Here is a 21,740-nt window from a genome sequence, read left to right as displayed (position 1 = left end):
GACTAAGTGCATATCTGTCCCAAAATCAGTGTGACTTTGTGTTAAATGCACCACACTTCAGTCATGCAGGAGGAGTTTGGGAACGCCAAATAAAGACTGTAAAAAGTGTACTGAACACCACTCTATCACTTGCTCACGCTAGACTCAATGATGCTTCATTAAGGACTCTATTTTATGAAGCCATGGCCATTGTCAATAGCAGACCACTGACTGTAGATAACCTCTACAATCCTGACAGCTTGGAACCACTTACCCCCAATCACCTGCTCCACATGAAATCCAACGCAGCACTGCCCCCACCTGGTAGATTTCTAAAGGAGGACCTCTATGGGAAAAAGACATGGCGCCGTGTGCAGTTTCTGGCAGAGCAGTTCTGGAGTAGATGGAGACGGGAATATGTCCACAACATCATTGCAAGGCAGAAATGGCACTCACCAAAGAGAAATCTACAAGTAGGTGATGTTGTGTTGGACATTGATAAGCTCTTGCCCAGAGGTGAGTGGAAACTTGCAAGAGTCTTAGAAACAGTCATCAGCAAGGATGGACTCATAAGAAGAGTGAAAATCTTCCTTGGAGATAAGAGACTGAACAAAAAGGGTGAACGTTGTTGTAAGCCTTCAGTTGTAGAGCATCCGGTACAAAAGCTAGTGTTATTGTTAGAAAGTTCTTAAGTTAATTGTTACAAAAGGTTATTTCTATTTGAGAAAATTATTTGCTGTTGTTTTTTATGTAAACACTCATAATTTTGGTGGGAGTGTAAATAACCTGTGGTATAATTTGTCTTGTTGAAATCTCTTGGGACTTTTTATGATTGTTTTTTGTGTTGTACCATTTTCTGTTGTTGACCATTGACTTGCGCATTTGTGTTTGGCGCTTTTATTTTGAAAGGTTTATGTTTGTCTGGTTGCCTTGACAACGAGAGGAGAGAAACATTGCGGAGCAAATGTACACATATCATTTTTGGTATTTTTCTAAGTTTTTTGTTTAGCTTTCCCTCTGAAGAGGCACAAAGCTCTTATGGCAGATTTGAAGGATTTATTGACATTAAATCTAAAAATCGCCAGTTCAAGTGTCAAGTCTTCATTCAGAGGGATATGCTACAATTTATTTATATATATATATATATATATATATATATATATATATATATATATATATATATATATATATATATATAGGAACACAGACTGACAGTAAAGCTTTGCCTTTCGGCTCAGCTCCCTCTTCACCACAACGGTCTGATACAGTGACCTCATCACTGCAGACGCTGCACCGATCTGCCTGTCAATCTCACACTCCATCCTCCCCTCACTTGAAAACAAGACCCCGACATACTTGAACTCCTCCACTTAAGGCATGGACTCTCCACCCACTTGGAGAGGGCAAGACACCTTTTTCTGGTCGAGAACTACGGCCTCAGATTTGGAAGAGCTGATCTTCATCTGATCTTCACCTGATCTTTATCCTAGCCGCTTCACACTCAGTTGCAAAGTGCTGCAGGTTCTGGTTTCATGAAGCCATCAGGACAACATCAGACACGTGTAGAGATCCAGTGTTCCACAGCCAGGATGAAAACCACACTGCTCCTCCTGGATCCGAGGTTCAAAAAGTACAAAAGTACTCCCTGACCCTTCTAGAACTATACAAGATAAACTGTAGCTTTCTGTGAACAAAAGAAAGCCAGACAGTTTTCTTTTTCCATGGGAACTTTATTGTCACCCTCCATAAAGATACAATATTATATTTATCATCATCACCCATAGTATTATCTTATATTCTAATATGAACATTCTAATGGCATTTTTACAACATGTACCGGGAGACTCAGGTCCACCGCCAGCTCACACACTCACACACGCAAACACACACGCAAACACACACGCAAACACACACGCAAACACACACACAAACACACACACACAAGCACAGAGACAGACAGGAGTATGGGGTCAGATATGGGGTTGTGTATTACCCTTACACTAATGAGATATAGACTGCTCTATAAGTCACATCCATGTACTTGTAATTCAGAGCACAGGATTCTACTGTAAACACCACATGAGTCAATAAGTGTGTAGTTTTGGTCATAAGAAACGTACAAGATACATTCAACTGCTACATCCAAAGGGCAGAAGTGACATTCAGATCATTTTATGGCAGGAAATAATTTATCATTTTTTGTACATGTACAATTTGGCTTTTTAAAATTAAAAATAGAAAAACAGAAAGTTAAAACCATGCTTTGGAATATTCTCCATGGACTGTGAAAGAATGTAGCAAAAGAGCATTTTCATGGAAACAAGCAGAAGTAGTCAGGTTTGTGGAGATGCAAGCCCACTCACAGTAAAAAAGCACAGTAAAGATGTGTTTTTCTAAAACAGGCAAATAGAAAGATAAAAACACATTTTAGTGAATCTGTCTATTTTTTACATGAGGCTTTAAGGCTAATATTATAAGATCAAATTTTTTAAATCTAATTTTGGAATACACGATTCCCCAAATTGTCACTTGTGCCCTTAAGATTTTCAAAACTGTATGATATTTTCTGTTTTAGTCTAACTTAATTGTATCAATGAATACTATAGATACTGGTGCCCTCTCTTCAGTGTTTGTGGGTGCAGTTACCATCTGCTCCTGCTGTTGGCGTTGTGGACTAGTCTGTACAGTGAGCGGGCTCAGGAGAACGGGTGGCGCCCTTCTGTGGAGGAAGCGGGCGTTACAGGAGCCTGCTGACCCCAGAACCTTCTATGGCCTATTTACACATTTACATAGAATGGACCAGGGCCAAAAAACCAAGACCAGACAGAGAGCCAGAGCATCCTCAGACCTGGGTCACTGCAAACACTATTTCACTTTAGACTATATAACTTACAGAGTGAAGATTAATGTTAATTGTATATTGTTTATGCTTTGGTTTATGTTTCCCAGCATTTGAACACATCAGAGGTGGGTAGAATAGCCAAAAAAATTTGTCAAGTGAGAGTACTGCTACTAGTCAAGTAGAAGTACAAAGTAATTGTCCTAGAAATAGCACAAAGTTTTGAGTTAAGAGTAACTGTCTGGACATAACATCTGACTTATAATTTGAAGTTAGTGTGCATTAAATAATGCAAAATCTGGTATTTTAAAAGGACAGACACACTGCTCACAACAAAACCAAACCAAAACCTTTACTCAGATTAAAGTATTTTTACATTCGCTGTTGGGAATTAACTAAATACCAAAAATACAAATCTGAATACTAACTTTCTGTAAATGTGTTCAGGTACAGTCACCATTTGATTTAGTGGAACAGGGAAAGGAAACAGGGGCTTAGGCATCATTGATCTCCTATTTATAACTCCATCCACAGACCTAAATTAAAAAAAGAAAACAATAGGGAGCCAGTATACTACTAGGTGTGAGAGCACCCATCAGGCACCTGAAAATATGGCTCAGACACAGTTCACACTTAGTGCAGTTCAATGGGTCTATTGAGCTAACAAAAACTGTAAACAAATAGGTGTGCTAGTTTCAGTGTACTGTCAGTGTAGTGCTCCTCCCTTTAGGCAGATATAAGGCAGTGTCCACCAGTGTCTGACCAGAATTTGGATGAAATATCTTCACTCTTGTTACGGCCCCAGGCCTTAGATTGTCATTTGTTCTGTGTGTTCTAAATTATTCTGCTGACACACCTGGATTCCTGCTGTGGGAGCCCTCGTTTGTGATTGGTGGGGCAAGTCTATGCCCACCTCACCTGCAGCCACCGCCCCCTATTTAAGGAGATTACCAGAACCTGTTTGGTGCTGCTGGTTTTGGTGGCCAGTATGCCATTTTGGTTTCGTGTTTGTGTGTGTAGTTTAGTTTAGTTCTGTTTTGTGCCTTTTTTGATTTGGTCACTCGATTCTGTTTGTGGGCTTATGTGGTTTAAACCACATAAGCCTACAAACGTGGGGAACTTCTGTTTTGGTTTCGTGTGTGTCCCTTAATTTTACCACTCGTTTTTTTGTAAGCCTGCGTGACCCCTTTTGTGGCACAAAACTCTGTTTATTCTGTTGTTCTGTTTCTTAGGTTAGGTTATTTTTTGTATATTTTTAGTCTTTTGTTAATTTACTCTTTACATTCCTGTTAATTAAACATTATTTAATTTATTCCATTTTTCATCTTGGTTTTGTTTTTGTTACTTCCCTCACCCCAACGAGCTTGGTCATAACAACTCCAAAAAATGTGTCCAGTTGACAGAATTAAATTTTTTCTTTTGCTTTGGTGGAATACTGTTACTCTCCTAAAATAAAATAAAAAAACCAGAAAACATTACTCTTGTGGTGAGTGTATGTGAGATTCCTCCCTATCTAGTCAGTGATAAATTAATACAGTCAGTGCAACAAACATAAAGAGTCTTTCCTAAGTCACTACATTATTATACTTTTCATAATATGGTCCTCTGGTTGCAACATGTCATGTGAGGCGTGGAAAGTCTGATGAGGGGGGGCTGATGGCAGCATAGTATCCTGTGACGTCACAATATTAGATTCAATATTAAATGCAGTGATCCACAGTCTCCAGCAGGGGACACTGCATTACAAAATACAGTTTAATGCACATATTCCATATTCTGGAACTAAATACATTTTCAACACGATTCTTCCCCTCACTGGTTACACTGTACCTATATTACTCAAGTAGGAGCATAAGTATGAACACCCAAACAAATTTACTCAGTGTAACTGAGAACTACCCACCTCTGAAACATACAACAATTCTTACACCAGATGCCGTTCCTACTGCAATCGTCCACTCTTGCCATTAAAATTGAGAACTGGGTGAAATACACAGACTTGTTTATCATAGATATACTGTACACTCTTTATGCTTGTAAAGAGGTGATATCTCCACAGGTAAAGCTGAGGGTGCCCTGGCTGTGCAGTCACACACGCACACACACACTCCTATCAATGACCATAGACACAGATTGCATATTCCAAACAAAGTAAAGCCACTGTCCAATAGAGGGCGTACATCATATTCACAGGCCACAAAAGCACTCTTCTCTGCTCCTATTTGGTAGATCTGCGTACGGTGAGAGTTGATATTGTGAATTCAAACAATGCATTTTCACTAAGACCATGTTTTCAAGGTTTTTTAAAATGTGTTTTGTTTTTTTCTCTCATGGATGAATGCTAAAGTGATTCCACATGAAGCTTCAAATGTCTAGGGTAGAATTGCACTGGGCGATCAGAGTTCTGCTGCTCTTTGGAACATGTCAAGTGATGGGGGGAGACAGGAGAGACAGGAGAGAGAGGAGGGGGGGGAGAGTCCAAGTACATGGGGGAGAGAGGGGGAGGATGGGTCAGTCCCATAGACTGTATATATAAATGGACAATGCCAGCCTAGTCTCAACGAGGTTCATTTGTCTGGAGCCAAATACATTGGGTGACGTCATACTACCTCAGTCCACTTCTATAAACAGCTATGGTCAGTACACATACCTGGGCGAGAGGGGGAGAGGGGTCAGTCCACATTCATGGGGGAGAGGGGGAGAAGGGGTCAGTCCACGTATATGGGGAGAGGGGGAGGAGGGGTCACTCCCATAGACTGTATATATAAATGGAAATTCCAGAAAGGAAGTTCACATGTGGCTTTTCCGGCTCCTTCTGACTCTGGCTCCATTGACTTACACTGGCATGTTGTGGGCCTCGTCATTTTGGTCTTACAATATTCATATTAACCCACTCTATATGATGATGGTGTTTTTATTTTGCAATTTTGGCCTGGCTCCAATCCATTTGCAGCTGTAACTGCTGGCATCGTGATCTTAATTAAAGTGGAGCTGAACGCTTAGTCCAAATTCTTTATACACTCTATGGTCAGACCGTGTACATGGGGGAGAGCGGGAGAAGGGGTCAGTCCACATACATGGGAAGAGGGGAGTGCATGGGGTGTCAGTCCACATACATGGGGGAGAGGGGGGAGGAGGGGATCTGGTCCAATATGCGGCACACGTATCCAGCCACGTCCACAGGGCGCTCCTCGTACATCAGGATGAATGAGTGTTTCTGCACAAAACAAATGAGAGCTTTTAGTACTACAAGTTTACACCTCATCATGTTTTATTCTACTAAATATATGTAGATGGGGAAAAAAAAAAAGTATGCCACTGATACAATAATTCAGTCCAAACCCAAATACTATTGTTAATGTACCATAATGCCAAATGCAGCCCTCAGACTAATTTTTTTTTGCCCTCTGGCTTCCTGCTGAATTGGCCCACATGATCATAGGTAGTACGTTTTGCTGCAACTGTCGCTATAACGTCAATAACATCATAATGTATGACTTTTGTTCTAAGCTTTTAGGTTTGGTGGTTCTGTCTGTAAAATACATCTATCTGAATGGCACACTGAGACACTGACCCTCTGCTTCAAATGGCCCTCAGTGGGACTGGGTTAGAAACCAGAGCTACAATCAGTAGATAGCAGAGTAATCTGTAGTTGCTTTGCTTTGGTCAAGACAAAGTCTTAATGGACAAATTACAGGTCAGAGCTGTGGAGCAGAACCTCGCTCACAGCAGAACTGCATGTTTCTCAAAGTATTTTTGGCTATTAAGACACATGTAATTAACATAATATAAGATGGATAATAAAAATATAAAATAAAAACATTCCCATGACCCAAGCAGGTAATGACCCCCTCAAGAAAAGTTGCACCTTTACATAAGCAGTTTTTTTTCCTCTTGAATATTTACAATAAATATATAAATAACAAAAGACTAAAAACATGTAATCAATAAGGAAAATGCTATCATTGCATTCTGGAATCTGAAAGCCGCCAATCCCTGTATCTAACTGGTATTTCCAGAAGGAATATCCAATTCCATAACTATGTCATGTGATAATAATGTGTAGGTCCATTATCCTACTATATTTATCCAACCCACACCACAAAATGTACAGACTACATATAGTATCTTTACATGCCCTCGCATTAGTTAAAAACTCCTTAAGTGTTTATAGAATAATGGTTATACAAAAATTTGCACTGCACTTAATTTGAAGGACTCCAGAAGTGCTGTACGAATCATTCACAGCTAGAGGTCACTATAGCATAAGGATTATCAGTGCATAATATTTTAAAGGCCACAATCAATGTGGTTTACTGTGCTCTAACTATAACTGAGTATTTTAACTACAATTATGTATTGTATTTTACACATAAATTAATTCACTTGAATTCACTTACCAAAAGCTCCTTGTACTTTGGCCTTTTGGATTCGTCCTTCGTAAGGCTGCAGGAGTGTAAACATGTAGTAATTAGATTACAGTTAGGTTAGGACAGCACATGTGTTCTGCTGTGTCTCACCATAGATTGACAAAGTTGATGAACTTGGGGGAGAACTGTCTGTCCTCAGAGTTATTGAGCTGTGGAGGCTCTCCCTTCACCACCTGTGTGAGCTGGTCAAACACACTGTTCCATTTGGGGTAGGGAAAGCGCCCCGTGGCTAACTCATACTGAGGACCGGAAAAAAAAAAAAAAACATGGAATGATTTACCTTGTATCTTAGTAGTATAAAAGGTATGCACACAGGTATGCGCATTCACACTTTACTTTAAACTTTAAACTTAAACTTACTTTAAACTGCCTCAGTTCATAATAGTGCTTTCACTATAGGGCTGTACAATATACTGCAATCAAATCGAAATTGCAATTTGAGCTGGTATAATTATCAAATCGCAAAGGCTCCATTTATTTAGATAATGGATTTCCCTCTGCAAAGAACAACATTGTACTTGTAGTTTAAACCTCCACAAACAACTGATGAGGTTCTTGTATTAAATTATCAGATTATATTTCAGCCTGTTCTCAAATGTGAAAGCTCCTGGACTATGTATTGCAAATATAATCAGAATAGCAATGCTTCTTTTTTAATTGCACAGTCCTACACTATAGAAAGTTTTTTTTTTAACATGACCAGGAATCAGACTTTTTCAAAGAATTCAAATTACAGCTCCATGAACGGAATAGGGGACATATTCAAACTCAAGCCTCAAATGCAGGAAATGCAGGATTACTCAAACATGCTTTTTCATCATTTACAACTCTGAAGGCTCATTTATGCTCCACTTTCACACGTAAACAAATCCGTGTGTTCCAAGAGTAGTAACAGTTACTGCGTTTATACTTGTCAAGGCTGCATTATTACATTCTTTTTAAAAGTCAGTTTGAGCATTGACCAAAAGGATGAAATAGAGCAACTAATAAACAAAAACAAGGAGGTGCCCACCACAGTTTTTACATTGCACCTGGTGGAACAGAACCAAGAAAATTAGGTGAGAGAAGCATTTATTTGTTTTGCAGCCAGTTCCATTCACTTTGTAAAAAAGTTTAGCTGTGTTCACTACTGCCCCCAGTGGTTAGGTCATGAAATGCTCCATTTCTAATATTCACATATTCTGAGGAGACAAATCAGATTACAGACAGAACAATGCAGAGGACACAGAGGCCTCCACGCATATCCGTATCTAGAACATAGAGCATAAATGAGGCTTAAGAGCTCATGATGGAGGAATGCTGTTCCAACTAGTAATGCCAATACAGCTTTTCAATTCCAGTACTATGGCTTTAAGGAGCTGCCAATACCTGAGTCTGAAAACAGAATTGATTTACTTAAAACAAAAATAAAATATGACAGAACTGATCCAGATGTGTTATGTAGTCGTTATTTAACAGTTTTGTATAAATAAATGTTCAAACTTTTATTTAGGCTTTCTGGGGCAGATATGAACAGAAAATAATCATATTAACAAAATGATTTTTCATAATTCTATCCACATATCACAGGGCTCATAAGGAGGAGTGTGGAAGTGTTCTCACCAGAGTGATGCCTAGGCTCCACACGTCTGAGCGCACGTCATAACCCTGTCTGGAAGCACTGGGGTCTATCCTCTCCGGCTGAACCACACGAGACAAAACCAGGTGAGAATACTTTATATTCACTGTTTACAGACATGTACCTGTAGTTTTCCTCTCACAGTTTTTATTTAGTATTGTCATATCTCTGCAAGAAAGTTTTCCTCTAATCTGACAGACTAAAACCATTGAGGGAGTGATGAACTAATTTGTTAAAAGGGCCTATTTTCTGATCTCTGTTATAATGCTGTTTCCTCATCAAAAACATACCCACAGATGTGTTTTGTTTCATTCACACATGTTTAACGCAATGTCTGAATATATAGGCTAAGTTCTTCTCTCAAACTAGTCTGTTTCACCGTGTGATGTCATGTGGTAATTCAGGAAGTGTTTTTAAAATTCATACACCTTCACTAGAATCATTTGGACAATTTCAGGCCTGGAATTGCCTGTGTCTAGGTAAAAAAGCTGTTAACTTGAAAACTATCACTACATGACATCACAAGGTGGACTAATAATAAAGGGCTACTCAGACATGTGTGAATGTAACAAAACACAACTCTAGAGATGGCAATACCGGCTTGCCAAATCTGATCCCGTCAGATCTCAGAAGCTCAGCAGGGCCGGGCCTGGTTAGTACTTGAATGGGAGACCACTGGGAAAATCAGGTGCCACAGTGAGGCGCCAGTGCCAAAAACTGTTGTTGTGTCCTTAGGCAAGACACTTCACCCACATTGCCTAGTATGAAAGTGTTGTGTGCGTGAGTGTTGGTGGTGGTCGCAGGGGGCGATGGCGCAGATTGGCAGTCTCGCTTTCATCAGCTGCCCCAGGGCAGCTGTGGCTACAGTAGTAGCTTACCATCACCAAGTGTGGAGTGAATGAATAATGAACTGTAAAGCACTTTGGGTATCTTGAAATGTGCTATATAAATGCAATGATTAATTAATTAGAGATGTTTTTGAGGAGGAGGCATCATTATAACATGGCTTTAAGCTCCTAAAAATCAATTTTGTGCAATAAAAAATTATAATTTGTGGTAATTAAAATTTTTTTTTTTTTTCTACATCTTTAGTTAAGATGTCTACAAACATGTTCTGAAATGCAAGTGATTCTTGATATTTCAGTGAAAATGTTAATGCTACTGGACATACTTAAATGACACTTATACATCAGTTCTCTCCCTAGTTATCTAGACAGTGCTCACCGCCATGTAGGGCCTGCAGCCTGCATCTCTGGTCTTGGCGATGGAGTCCACCAGCTGACCACTGATGCCAAAGTCGCACAGTTTAATGTTCCCCCGGCGATCCATCAGAATGTTAGAAGGCTTGATGTCTGTGCGTACAAGACAACACAATACCACTTTACTATAAGAGAAACTACATGCCCATCAGCTATCAGTACAAGCACCCACCTCTGTGGATTATTTTCAAGTTTTCTTTTAAGTGGTTCAGTGCTTTAACCGTCTGCAAAGAATAAACCTCAACATGTCAGTCTAACATGTTCTACAATACATACATATGACATATGTAATTGATCATTTACTCACCGCTAATGTTATTCTGCCTAATATTTCCTCTGGAATGACATCGTCTAATGAACAATATACATATTTGTAGAATTTGTCTAATGAGGTAGCCATAAGTTCCATACAAATCCAGCAGTCACCCTAAGGAGAGGATAGAGGCCAGTTTACACTTGAAAACCTACACATGGACACACACTACTCTTTTCTGCTTAAAAACATGTGAGGACACACTCATAAGCTGTGTTTACACTCTAGATTTTAGAAATGTTGAAGTCTCAAATGAAGGGGTGGCCCTATTGATGCGTTTCAGATGATGTCATCAACACCTCAGTCCCTGGGGTTGTGATGCAAACCTGAGGCACTCTGTATGAAACTCTGTTACTCAAGTTAGTTTTATCTGTGCTTTGCTTTAACACAATCTGACCATAAAGAACAGACTTAGTTGGAACTACAACAGGTGAGCTGATTTGTGCAGTTAAAGCAGTCCCTCTGAAATAATATTACAGTCACGACCTAGTTAGAATTAGCCAACTGTTTTGGTCACTCTCACCTTTTTTTGTTCAAACACCTAAATGAGGCCATAAAAGCTTGCAGAGAGTAAACTGTATATTGTGTGTTCTTGGTCCCCCTTGAAAATTAGATGCTGCATCTCAAGGGGATTTCCATGAATAAATTCAAATTTTATTGATCATGGAAAGCTAAATGCAGCATTCACGTTGTGAACACAACCTATGCTGCTTATGAACATGCATACAACAAGCAATGAACATACACGCCCGTCTAAAATCATATTATTAAATGTGTATGCCAGTATGAGTGGTGTTCCTATACCTCCCTGAAGAGGGCGCCATAGAACTGCACGATGTAGGGGCAGTCGCTGCTCCTCATCACCACGTCTAGGTCCATAAGCAGCTGCTTTTGCTCCTTCTCATCCACTGTCGAGCGAATCCTCTATACACAGGTATATACAGTTTAAGGAACAGTATGTGAGATTTTGATGTTAAATACAGTACCATTAACTTGACCTATCTGTGTCCCCAGATACGAGATACGATGTACAAATCAAATATATTTTTTTATTGAATGACTTTTGACTACAAATGTAATTCTGTTTTAATTTTAATTACAAAACATTGGACATGATGGACACGTTCTTTATGCTATAATCTGATGTTTTGGATTTTGGATTCAGCCAGGACTAGACTCTCTTAAGTATATTTAATGATACTAGCTTGTGTGTACCTTGACAGCCATGATCTGTCCCGTGGGCTTGTGCACCATCTTGTTGACAGAGCCGTACGCCCCTCGACCGATCTCTCCCAAGTCCCTCAGGTCCTCTGCAGTGAAGTCACAGTGCTGCTCTGGGGAGATCTTCAGCTTTCCAGATGATTCCAAACTGTGTGTGCGCAACCGCTCTCTGCACACAGGGTACACAAGGGGGCAGCATGGAGCAGGGGGAGGAGTAGTGTGTGTGTATATATATATATATATATATATATATATATATATATATATATATATATATATTATATTTTGATTCATTTATGTGTGGCACTTACTCACATTTAGGCAGACTGACCTGACCCAAAGTTGTTTTTCTGTCATTACAGAATTAGAGTTGCACTGTTACACCAAAGCCCTGGCTTCTGTCAACACATGTTACATACAGACAGCAGCCTGAGTGCAGAAAGCATTGCTGCTCAAACTTCAGTAGCCAGACATCCACTCATACCTGATTGATACAACTAGCCCTGCCTCCTGGGAGAACATGAAATCTGCTGAAATCCTACAAGACCACAGAACTGTATTAAAATCTGCAAGGTGAACCCAAGATGGGGTCGTATTGTCTTCAGTGACCTGTCCTCATTGGCGCATGGGTCCCAAAAATGTTTTCTCTTCCGCATTTACTTCCTCAATATGGCTGAGCTCCATCCACCTGTGTGACGTCTGTAACATGCACAGCATGGAGTGTTTGGACCAATCAGAGCAAGAGCTGCTGGAACGGAGCTAGTGTGGGCTCAGAGCGATCACTTTTAGGCGCTTTGAGGATTTAATGGGCCAGTCCAGAATTATGGACATAGAACCTCATTTCCTAGTTAGTGTTGGAGACATGTGGAGATATTTTTTTTAAATATTCCAATCAGTCCTTGTATTTGTATTTCCATATGCCTCCAACACTCTGGCTAACTAGGAAATTAGGTCTTATGTCCAAAATTCCGGGCTGTCCCTTGAGAGTGAGAGTGAGAGAGAGAGAGAGAGAGAGAGAGAGAATGGGAGCACTCACATGTGTGGGTTGTGGGAGGCAGGGGCTGTGGGGTGCAGAGGCAGCCTGGACGTGGGCTTCACTGGGGGGTTGGCAAAGTTGAGCTTCAGAGCCTTCCGTTTGCCTGGAGAAACAGCAGACATATCCAGTCCTCTGCATGCACATCACATCCACACAGCACTGTCACAGAGGACTCATGGAGCAGCACGCAGCAGCTAGTACCTCATCTATTATCAAAGCCTTACAATACAACTAAGCAAAGCACTTCAAATTAAATATAGCGCTCAACAGTGCCACCATAAAATCCTCATGAATTTTTTCTATAAGCTTAGTCGGAGTTTTCCAAATACAACTCTTAAAATGTTTGTGTATATATTAACCCGCTCTGATCCTGGTGTTTTTAGTAAAAGTAAATAAATTCCTATTCCTAATATGGAACTCGGCTCCAAATTTGCTCCTATAACTTCTTTAACTGATCCTATAACTTCGTGAGCTTCATTTGAGTGGAGCCGAATGCTGTGGATGACTCTCCTTTAGTCAACTTCTTTTTGCAGTCTATGCTCTGCGCTAATCAGCTATGTGGTAATTAATCTGTTTCTGAAAACTTTATACACTGAAGTTGCTGAAATATTATTTCCTTTATTGAATATTAAATAACAGCATTGCACATTAGGTAGCACAGAGCTGCATGCCTTTAAAGATTATTACATTTCAATGGGGTAATAATCTACGTTATAATATAGTTTCCTCATCACAAAATAAAAACATACCCGGAGTTGTGTTTTGTTTCATACATGTTTAACACACAAACCCTGCCAATTTAGGCTGAGTTCTTCTCTCAAACAGAAAACACTGTTCTACCCTGTGATGTTACGTGGCAATAAAGGAAGTGTTCTGTGTTCTGTGTTTTTAAACTCAGTGCACGTTCACTAGAATCATTTGGATGATTTCTGCCCTGGAATTGGCAATCCTTAATGAACAGATGTAAAAGGTCGCTATAACTAAACTAATAATAAAGGATTGCTCAAGCATGTGTGAATGAAACTAAACACAACTCCAGATGTGTTTTTGAGGAGGTAACAGCATTATAACATTTCTATATATATTTTTTTTTTAATGGGAAAAATGAATGGGAAATTTACTTTGAAGTGGTCGAGACTTTGAGCTTCATTTGAGAAGGTTGATCATTTCTTAGGAAATTATTATACTTTTTGAAAATTTTTGGAAGACATTTCTCTGATCATGGTACCAAACTGAGTGTACATAGTGTTTTCAGTGGTTCTCCATGAGCCTCCTGTTCAGCCTCTAGAGCACTAGAGCAGCCAGGGCAATCTGATCATAGTGCTCTGTACAAGTGTCCATCATACATGTTCAGTGCAATAAAACAAAAAACATTACCCATAAGAGCTAAGCCTTTGACTTCACTGAAATGCTATTTGGCTAATTGCCAATAAACCATATAGAAATAAAAGATGGTAATACATTTTAAGGGCATGATAGAATAGACAGGTATATTCAAATTTTGAACAGTTTAGTGCCTAACCTCTGTGAATTCCTTTAGACTTAAAGCTGCATTATGTTGTTTAGTAGTCAGGGATGGGTCCACCTCCCACTTGTCTCCATTAAATTGTAATTGCTTTCAAGTTGGAAAGTTGATCTAAGCAGTATTGCCTCTCAGATCTGATATGCTTGTCTGCCCAGATAAATAAAAGTTTAACGCCACACTATGTAACATTCTTGACAAAGTGACAACATCTCCATGGAGACAAGTGGGTGTCAGAGCCTCCATCAGCAAAGTTACAAAGAGCATGTTTAACATTGTTTTGTGCCAATTGTCTTTTACTCTGCTGCAGTCATTTCTCATTTCAACAAAGCATAAAAACAGTGTGAACACAAACAAGGTGCCCAGAAATAGTGGGGTTCCCAATGCTCAGACTTGTGGGTAAAATATAGAACAAAGTAGACTGTAGTGACAGCATTCGAGTGTAACTTAAAGGTGCTGATATTGAGAACTCCAAACATTTCTAGCATAAAAAAATAAATAAAAACAAAGCTTATCTGACCATGTGAACAGACCAAACAATCTTGACATGATTGTGGAAGTGCTGGGTCTAACATGCCCTCTGAAATGAGCTCAACAGTGATTGCCCACCACTTGGTTCTGGAAGTACATTTAAAATTCATCTTTTCCCATAGATTTAAGGTTAAAAAAAAAAAAAGTATTAAAAGCTTGAAGGCTTGCTCAGGGCTTATCAGGTAGGTGGTAACTTAACACCACAAGACTTTAGTGTTATTTAAAATCTGTTTCCATTATTCCATTATTCCATTCCATTATTAAAACATTGTCAAATTCAACATATTTATCATTTTTACATACATACATATCATTTTTAGTAATCATTCAGCAACACCATCTAGTGGTAATCTGGGATACACATAACCATAGTTACATTTGCAACCTTCACTTTTGTGTTTTTTGGACTGAAAGCAACAGCATTATAGACAGTAGTTACCACATAGCTGGTTGGTCTGCGTTGTGTTTTTTAATATGGGAATTTTTCCAAATCTCTATGGGAAAAATGAATGGGAAATTTACTTCCAGAACTAGAGCAGACTTAGAAGTGGGTGGAACTGTTGAGCTCCATACCCCTGACAGACAGTGGACAGACTCCCAGACCAGAGCACCACGCAGCTCTTCAGTAGTGTACAGACGCTTCCTTTCACCTGCCCCCTCCCACAACTGGCCCCAACCAACCCACAGTTGGGCCCAGCCAACCCACACCCAGCCCTAACCAACCCACACCCAGCCCTAACCAACCCACACCCAGCCCTAACCAACCCACACCCAGCCCTAACCAACCCACTCCCAGCCCTAACCAACCCACTCCCAGCCCTAACCAATCCCACAGGAGAGAGCAGGCCCAAACTCCAGACAGAGAGACACAGAGGGGGAAAGGAAACAGCCTTAGACTACTGAGGGGGGCATCAGAGCAGGTACTCATGAGAGCACTCATGAGAGCACCCATGAGAATGCCCAGCAACTGGAAAGCAGGGTGACGGAGGGTGCAGGACTGAGCCTTACTTGGAGGCGCTCCTGTCAGGCTTATATGAAACCCTGAAGCACACAGAACACATTACTGCAACATCAGACACTGCCATGGGACCAGAGAGATTTGCTCTAAAATACTATTTAGATCATTTCTGTTTCATTAGTAGCCTAGCTAGGGCTGTGCAATGAATCACATTTTAATTGAGATTAGAGATACTATTCTGTCATCTCTATCTCACATTTTTTCTTTTTTTCCATATCACCCAGCCCTAATGGTATCACGTTGATAAGAAACTATTTTATTTTAGAGACTACATGCCTACCTGAGTGTAGGCTTACACCAAACAACCGAGTTCAGAACTAAAACCAAAGTCTGAGAAAATGTATTTTGAAGTTGTCACTAATAGTATACTACTGCACGAAAATCCCAAGAGTAGGTGAGCTCTTGCTTGATGTGGTCTGATTGAAAGGGGTCTGTCTACTGTGGAGCTTATGGATATAAACAAATATGGAAATAATTCATGCAGTAGGCTGTCTGAAAATAAATCAGGGAAACACCAAACATGATGGAATAAGAAATATTTGAAGGAGCCCATATGAAACACCCTTCACATAAATAGAGATCCTGCACATAAATACTAGAAGACACAATACCTGTTTCATTCTGACATCTCCAGCAGCTGTTGGCTTCTGTAAAGTTTAGATCAAACATGTGATTTGGGAAACATTTCCACACACCTCAAACACTAACTCTATATTAGTCTAGAAGTGCAGGACGAACATATGGTAAACCTATATACATAGCTACAATATATATTTAAGGAAAGACTTGTTCCTACTTTCTTGTGTTGTAATAGGCCAGCCAACAAAGTTCTGACCAGTGAATATCGATGTAAAATGTAATGTCCTTACCCATGTGAAATGTGGTCTCATAATTGTGCATTAAGACTCACTGGAAATGGCCACCTAATCCTTGAATTCTCAACATTTATAGACCCAACTTTTTCTGATTTTTTTTTTTTATTATATTATATATTTTATTTCTAATAGGCTACCATCTACTACTTCCTACTACATTTCTTTTAAAAAAGAAAAAAAAAAAAGCTCAACTAAAAAGTTTATGTCTTCTGTCCCATTTAAAGCCATGCTCATCCAGACACTTGATTTGTGCAGATGTGCAGTTACAGTCTCACAACAAAAGGTTGTTGTCTAATGCAAAAGTTGCGAGTGGGATGTCACTGATTAAAGTCAGTCACAAATATTAGCTAATCTATTCTATTGGCTTTTTATCTGCAGTTCTAACCAGCTTTGGGTTTATTCTTGCTTTTATTTTGTACATAGTAGGCCTACATATACCAAAAATAGGCTATAGACTAATAATACTACTAATAATACTTTTGCTTAAGTAATCAAATGCAGTATTTTGTCATTTCTAGCATTCATGATGACGGTTATTAGCAGAGGTAGCCAAAGGATACCCTTTTTACAGCGTGCTGGTCTACACAAAATACTAGTTTTGCCATTGTAAAAATATAGGCAGTCAAATATTACATAGTCTAAATCAATAATATTATTAAGAGAACGATTATTGTCATTACAATAGTGACTATTAGCACCAAATCCCAGAGCCAGAGCCAAGGTTAGTGGTCTTAAAAGGCTGTAGTGTTTTTGACATTAAATGAGAAATTATTACAGCTTCAGAAGGCCTGGTAGCAGCTAGCGCTAGCCTTGATAGAGGAATAAACATGGCCATTTAAACTTAATGCGTGTTACTAAAGGCTTTGCTATGATATGTGCATTCACTGTACGGTTACAAACATATAATCTTTGGGGTACAGAGGGATGAGAGTTGAGTGTAGGCCTAGTTAGAGCAGAGTTAGCGCTAATGCTAACCTGATAGCATTCACTTTCCAGCTGTACGTAAAGGCACGTAAACAACACACAGCAGAAAGCAGGCGCTCTGAACGCGCCTTCAAAATAAGAGCTAAGACTATTACACCTGCACCGTCTCCAAGTCTCTTTTATATCACATATAACTTATTACGCATAAAGTGACGTAATGCAGCTTTAACTTAATAACAGAAGCTGTTCATTATGTGAGGTGACTGCAAGCTAAGTCTTGTGCCAGCTTTTTACTTTTTACAACATTATAATCAATTCAAATCGTAGTAAAATCCAATCCATAACTAATGTCCTTCCCATGTTCCTATGGTGTGCACGTGTGAAATGGGTGACCTTTTTTAATGAGATCTTAACTACTGAATTCCCAACTTTTCCTGCACAGAGTAGCCTGGGGTGCAGAAGTATTACTTTGCCTCCACTACATTTGAAAGACAAATATAATACTTTATATTTATAATAGAATAGGAAGAGGGTTCACATTTTCTATGTGCCATTTAAGTAAAAATGGGTAGTTTTGAGATTCTGAAATGCAATTATGTCATGGGGGGCAAGGATCATGTCATCTGAAACCCACCAAGACGCTACCAACAATTTACTTTACTTTTACTTTACTTTGAAGAGGCGCAGAGGAAGCGCTTGGTTAACACGTCCCTGTTGGCTCTAGTGTTTGTGCTCCAGGTAAAGCTACTTGCTGTTATTCTTCTCGTGTGTATATGTTTGTGTAGAGGAGTAAAGCCCGGTGACATTGTCAGCGGGGCCCACCTTGCATGCTGCTGCTCTGGCTGTGCTGTTGGAAGTGGTGCGACGCGGAGCCCACGCCGCCGCCGCCGCTGTTGGAGCCCGTAGAGCTGCTGTCCGGACTGGGAGTCGCCATTGTTGTGGTGGATTCCTCCGGCAGCAGGCAGCGCTCAGGCTGCAGTGCACTGTGCAGACTGCAGAGTCGAGTTCGCCCTCTGCGCTCCAGACGGGACACTGCGCCACTAAGCGAGGCAACCAGCACGCACCAGAGACGTGTCCTGCAGACATTAAAGGGCCCACAATTTTCTGATCTAAATTAAAATGTTGTTTCCTCATCAAAAATATATTCGGAGTGTCTGTCTTTCACACAAGTTTAACACACAAACCCTAACATATTAAGGAGTTCTTTTCTCAAAAAGGAAACACTGTTCCACCTTATGATGTCGTCTATACAACCTGTATACAGGTTTTCCACTGTGCTTTTAAACTCCATACACCTTCACTAGATCCATTTGGACCATTTAAGACCTGGAACTGCCAATGAACTGAACAAAAGGTAAAACAGTAGCTATTAACTATCACTAAATGACATCACAAGGTGAAACACAGCACTTTGAGCTTTCGAGACAAAGATAAAGGATTACTCAAATGTGTTAATAAAACAAAATTCCATTATAATATTTATTAAATCTCACAAGAGTCAGTTTTGTGTAATATAGGACCTTTAAAGGATCAGTTGATTCTCAGTTGCACTTTTTTTTTAAGCATTACCCAATTAAATTGTAACCAACCTTTCACTAGATTAGACAATTAACACAGTTATGCATTCCATGTTTTTGCAATTACATTTATTGAGGGCCTATATTGCTAATATTTCCACACAATAGAATGGATCATCCAACAGCACATGTAAAATATTAATTCCATACAATAATTCAAAAGCAGTAAAACACCAAAAATTATCTTTGAATTTTAAGACACTGCAAGAATGTAGAGTTTCATTAAAAACTATAAATATCTCAGTACTGACCGTTTTTTTAATATCTTATAAATATGATGTCTGTAAAATCAGACTTTTAAAAATTATCTGTATGTGTGCAAAAAATCAACAGCAGTTGATAAGTTCCCTGATACAACCACTTCCACAATCACTAAAATTGACATTTCATAGTCTTCACTAAAGTGCACACTCTAAAGGTTGCCTTCTTTGGTTTTATGAAAAGTCCAGAATTCGACTTGCTGTCCTCCCATGTCCCGTGAGCACCATCCTGTCCTGATATACCGACACTGTCCCGAAGGCGTTACTGTCTGGGGGTGTCTCTATGACACCCTCTAGTGTGAGGTGGTGCACATCACTCTGCTGGTCATGGTGGTAGCCTCCATCATGGTCATGTCCCGCCATGAACAGCACCACACTGGGGTGTTTAAGGAGCAGCTGCAGGAGGGCACTGTGGTTCCAAGCCAAGCACACGGGGTCTGTGGAGTCTGGGTGCACTGGCAGGTGGCCTACACATAAGAGAAGCATATACCCATATTACACTTATATGGGCAGTCTGTGATGTTTTTTGGTTTTTTTTGTAAAACAATTCATATCTGGATGGATACAATTTTTGCACTTTTCAAAAATTTACATTCAGGGATTGTAAACATTGAGTTTAGCAGAAGACAAGACTTTATCAATGCATTCCAGAAAAGAGGATTCATCATAAGCAAAGGTAAACCATCTTAATGTTTAATATAAGAGAAATGTGGAGGAGCACATTTTTCTCTAAATCAGTTGACCCTATTTTAGAATGAGGAATCCTATTAAATATGTCCTACATAAATCAAACTGTACATGAATTTGAAGTATGATCCATGAATCTGATGGCTTCCCAACACACTCCAAAAGGTGATGACTATTAAGTCAAATAAGTGTCAAGTACAGTATAAATGAATACAAGCCAAATAATTCAACTCTTGTAAAGCGGCTAATGTGCAGCTGATACATTTGAGACTGACCAGTCAGAGGTCGTCAGGAGCAGACTCGCATTAAACTCTGGGCTAGAGGAATAAAATCTGTTCTGGACCAGGTTATGTGCAAAGACTTACCACAGTGACTGACTCAGGGTTTGGATTAACCCGCTCTGTGAAACAGAAAACTCTGAGTTGGCCTGTTTTTGGGGTTAACAAAGTCTAAGCTTGGCCTAAACCTCCTTCTTGAAACAGGGGAAAGGAAAGTATTCCTCTGTGGGGGCTTAATGTCAACTGCAACAGTATTGTTTAAAATGAGCAAGCAGGTTAGGAGTACTTATGAGTAAATAAGGAGTGTAAGTGAAAGCAGCTTGATGAAGACAGGGAAAATAATTGTACTTACTGACAATGGTGACCTTTTCCTGTTTGTCGTCTGCAGTGGACAGAATAGAGTCTAACCAGTCAAGCTGCTCCTGACTGAAGCCGCCGTTGAACTTGGCAAATCGCTGCAATAAGTGGTCTGACATTGCTAATGGAAAAAAGAAAACATTGACAGGTTTACATACACATTGTATCAAAGCTGCAAAATTAATCATAATTGAATTAAAAGTTGGATGGATACAATGAGCAAATCATAAAGGCTGCAATTATTGAAGCGCCACAATTTCCTCCACAAACAACAAAATCTCCAGTCTTATTCTGCATAAAAACTGCTGGCCCTGTATATGCAACCTGAACTGACAAATTATTACAAGAATCACATTTCAGAACAGGTTTGTGCAGATGTTAAAATGTGAACTTTGAAGAGAATACTATTCTTAAAACATAAACAGCAAAACTAAATGCAGTTGCAATGGTTGTTAGAAAAAATTGTATTTATTTTTTTTAACCCCAGGTTGCAGTATGACTTCTTAAGACAAAACGTCTAAATACGGATTACTTGACAAAACAAGAAACAAAAGCAAACTCACTCCAAAAGTAGCCAAGAAGAATACATTTTAAAGAACAAATATTGTGTTTGTTTTTTCTCTAGTTATAATCTATGATATCTGTGGATCATCAGGTTATAATTGCTCTCTTGTTTTTTTTGGAACTTTTATTGCCACAAATTAATTCACATCAACAGTGTCCTAAGACCGGGCCTTCAAACAATTTATATATTCACTTTTTTTCTTTTTTTTTTTTTCCCCCTTCCCTCCCTCCTCCCCCCTCTAGAAGAAGAAAAGAGAAAAATAAAATAAAATAAATACAATTTGCAAAAACAAAAAAAAACAAAAAAAAAACATAAAAAATAAGGCATATTAAGGCATACATATCTTATTTGAAAAAGTAAATAATTGGGCTCTATTTCTTTTCAAAAGTTGGCACCTTGAGCTGTAGTTGAGCGTTAACAGTTCCATTGTATAAACTTGTCTGATTTTTTA

General features: G+C 39.3%; 2 protein-coding genes across 4 annotated transcripts; both read right to left on the bottom strand.

The window, feature by feature from the left end:
- Positions 1-4,559: 4,559 nt before the first annotated feature.
- On the bottom strand, positions 4,560-18,628 carry map2k4b (mitogen-activated protein kinase kinase 4b). 3 transcript variants are annotated; one of them, XM_055151323.1, is made up of 13 exons: positions 18,388-18,628; positions 16,378-16,413; positions 15,757-15,789; positions 12,696-12,798; positions 11,654-11,828; positions 11,243-11,362; positions 10,433-10,552; positions 10,298-10,349; positions 10,091-10,218; positions 8,851-8,928; positions 7,339-7,487; positions 7,219-7,264; positions 4,560-6,035 (listed from the first exon to the last, which is right to left on the bottom strand). In XM_055151323.1, exons 1-13 carry the CDS (start codon positions 18,497-18,499, stop codon positions 5,922-5,924), a joined length of 1,266 nt encoding a protein of 421 aa, XP_055007298.1. In that variant the 5' UTR covers positions 18,500-18,628; the 3' UTR covers positions 4,560-5,921. The 3 variants fall into 3 exon arrangements, with proteins under 3 accessions (XP_055007298.1, XP_055007299.1, XP_055007300.1); XM_055151324.1 differs by lacking the exon at positions 15,757-15,789 and having other exon boundaries at positions 18,388-18,627; XM_055151325.1 differs by lacking the exons at positions 15,757-15,789; positions 16,378-16,413 and having other exon boundaries at positions 18,388-18,625.
- Positions 18,629-19,124: 496 nt separating this feature from the next.
- LOC129408232 (manganese-dependent ADP-ribose/CDP-alcohol diphosphatase-like) lies at positions 19,125-21,468 on the bottom strand. Its single transcript, XM_055151326.1, has 2 exons — positions 20,720-21,468; positions 19,125-19,869 (listed from the first exon to the last, which is right to left on the bottom strand). The coding sequence occupies exons 1-2, from the start codon at positions 20,910-20,912 to the stop codon at positions 19,577-19,579; spliced, it is 486 nt and encodes a 161-aa protein (XP_055007301.1). The 5' UTR covers positions 20,913-21,468; the 3' UTR covers positions 19,125-19,576.
- Between the last annotated feature and the right edge of the window lie 272 nt (positions 21,469-21,740).

This window comes from Boleophthalmus pectinirostris, unplaced genomic scaffold (assembly GCF_026225935.1).
Source record: "Boleophthalmus pectinirostris isolate CB_2022bp ecotype Guang Dong unplaced genomic scaffold, ASM2622593v1 HiC_scaffold_1581, whole genome shotgun sequence".
NCBI classification, from domain to species: Eukaryota; Metazoa; Chordata; class Actinopteri; order Gobiiformes; family Gobiidae; genus Boleophthalmus; species Boleophthalmus pectinirostris.
Note: the sequence above shows the minus strand (reverse complement) of the source record. Positions and strands in the feature narration are given on the sequence as shown.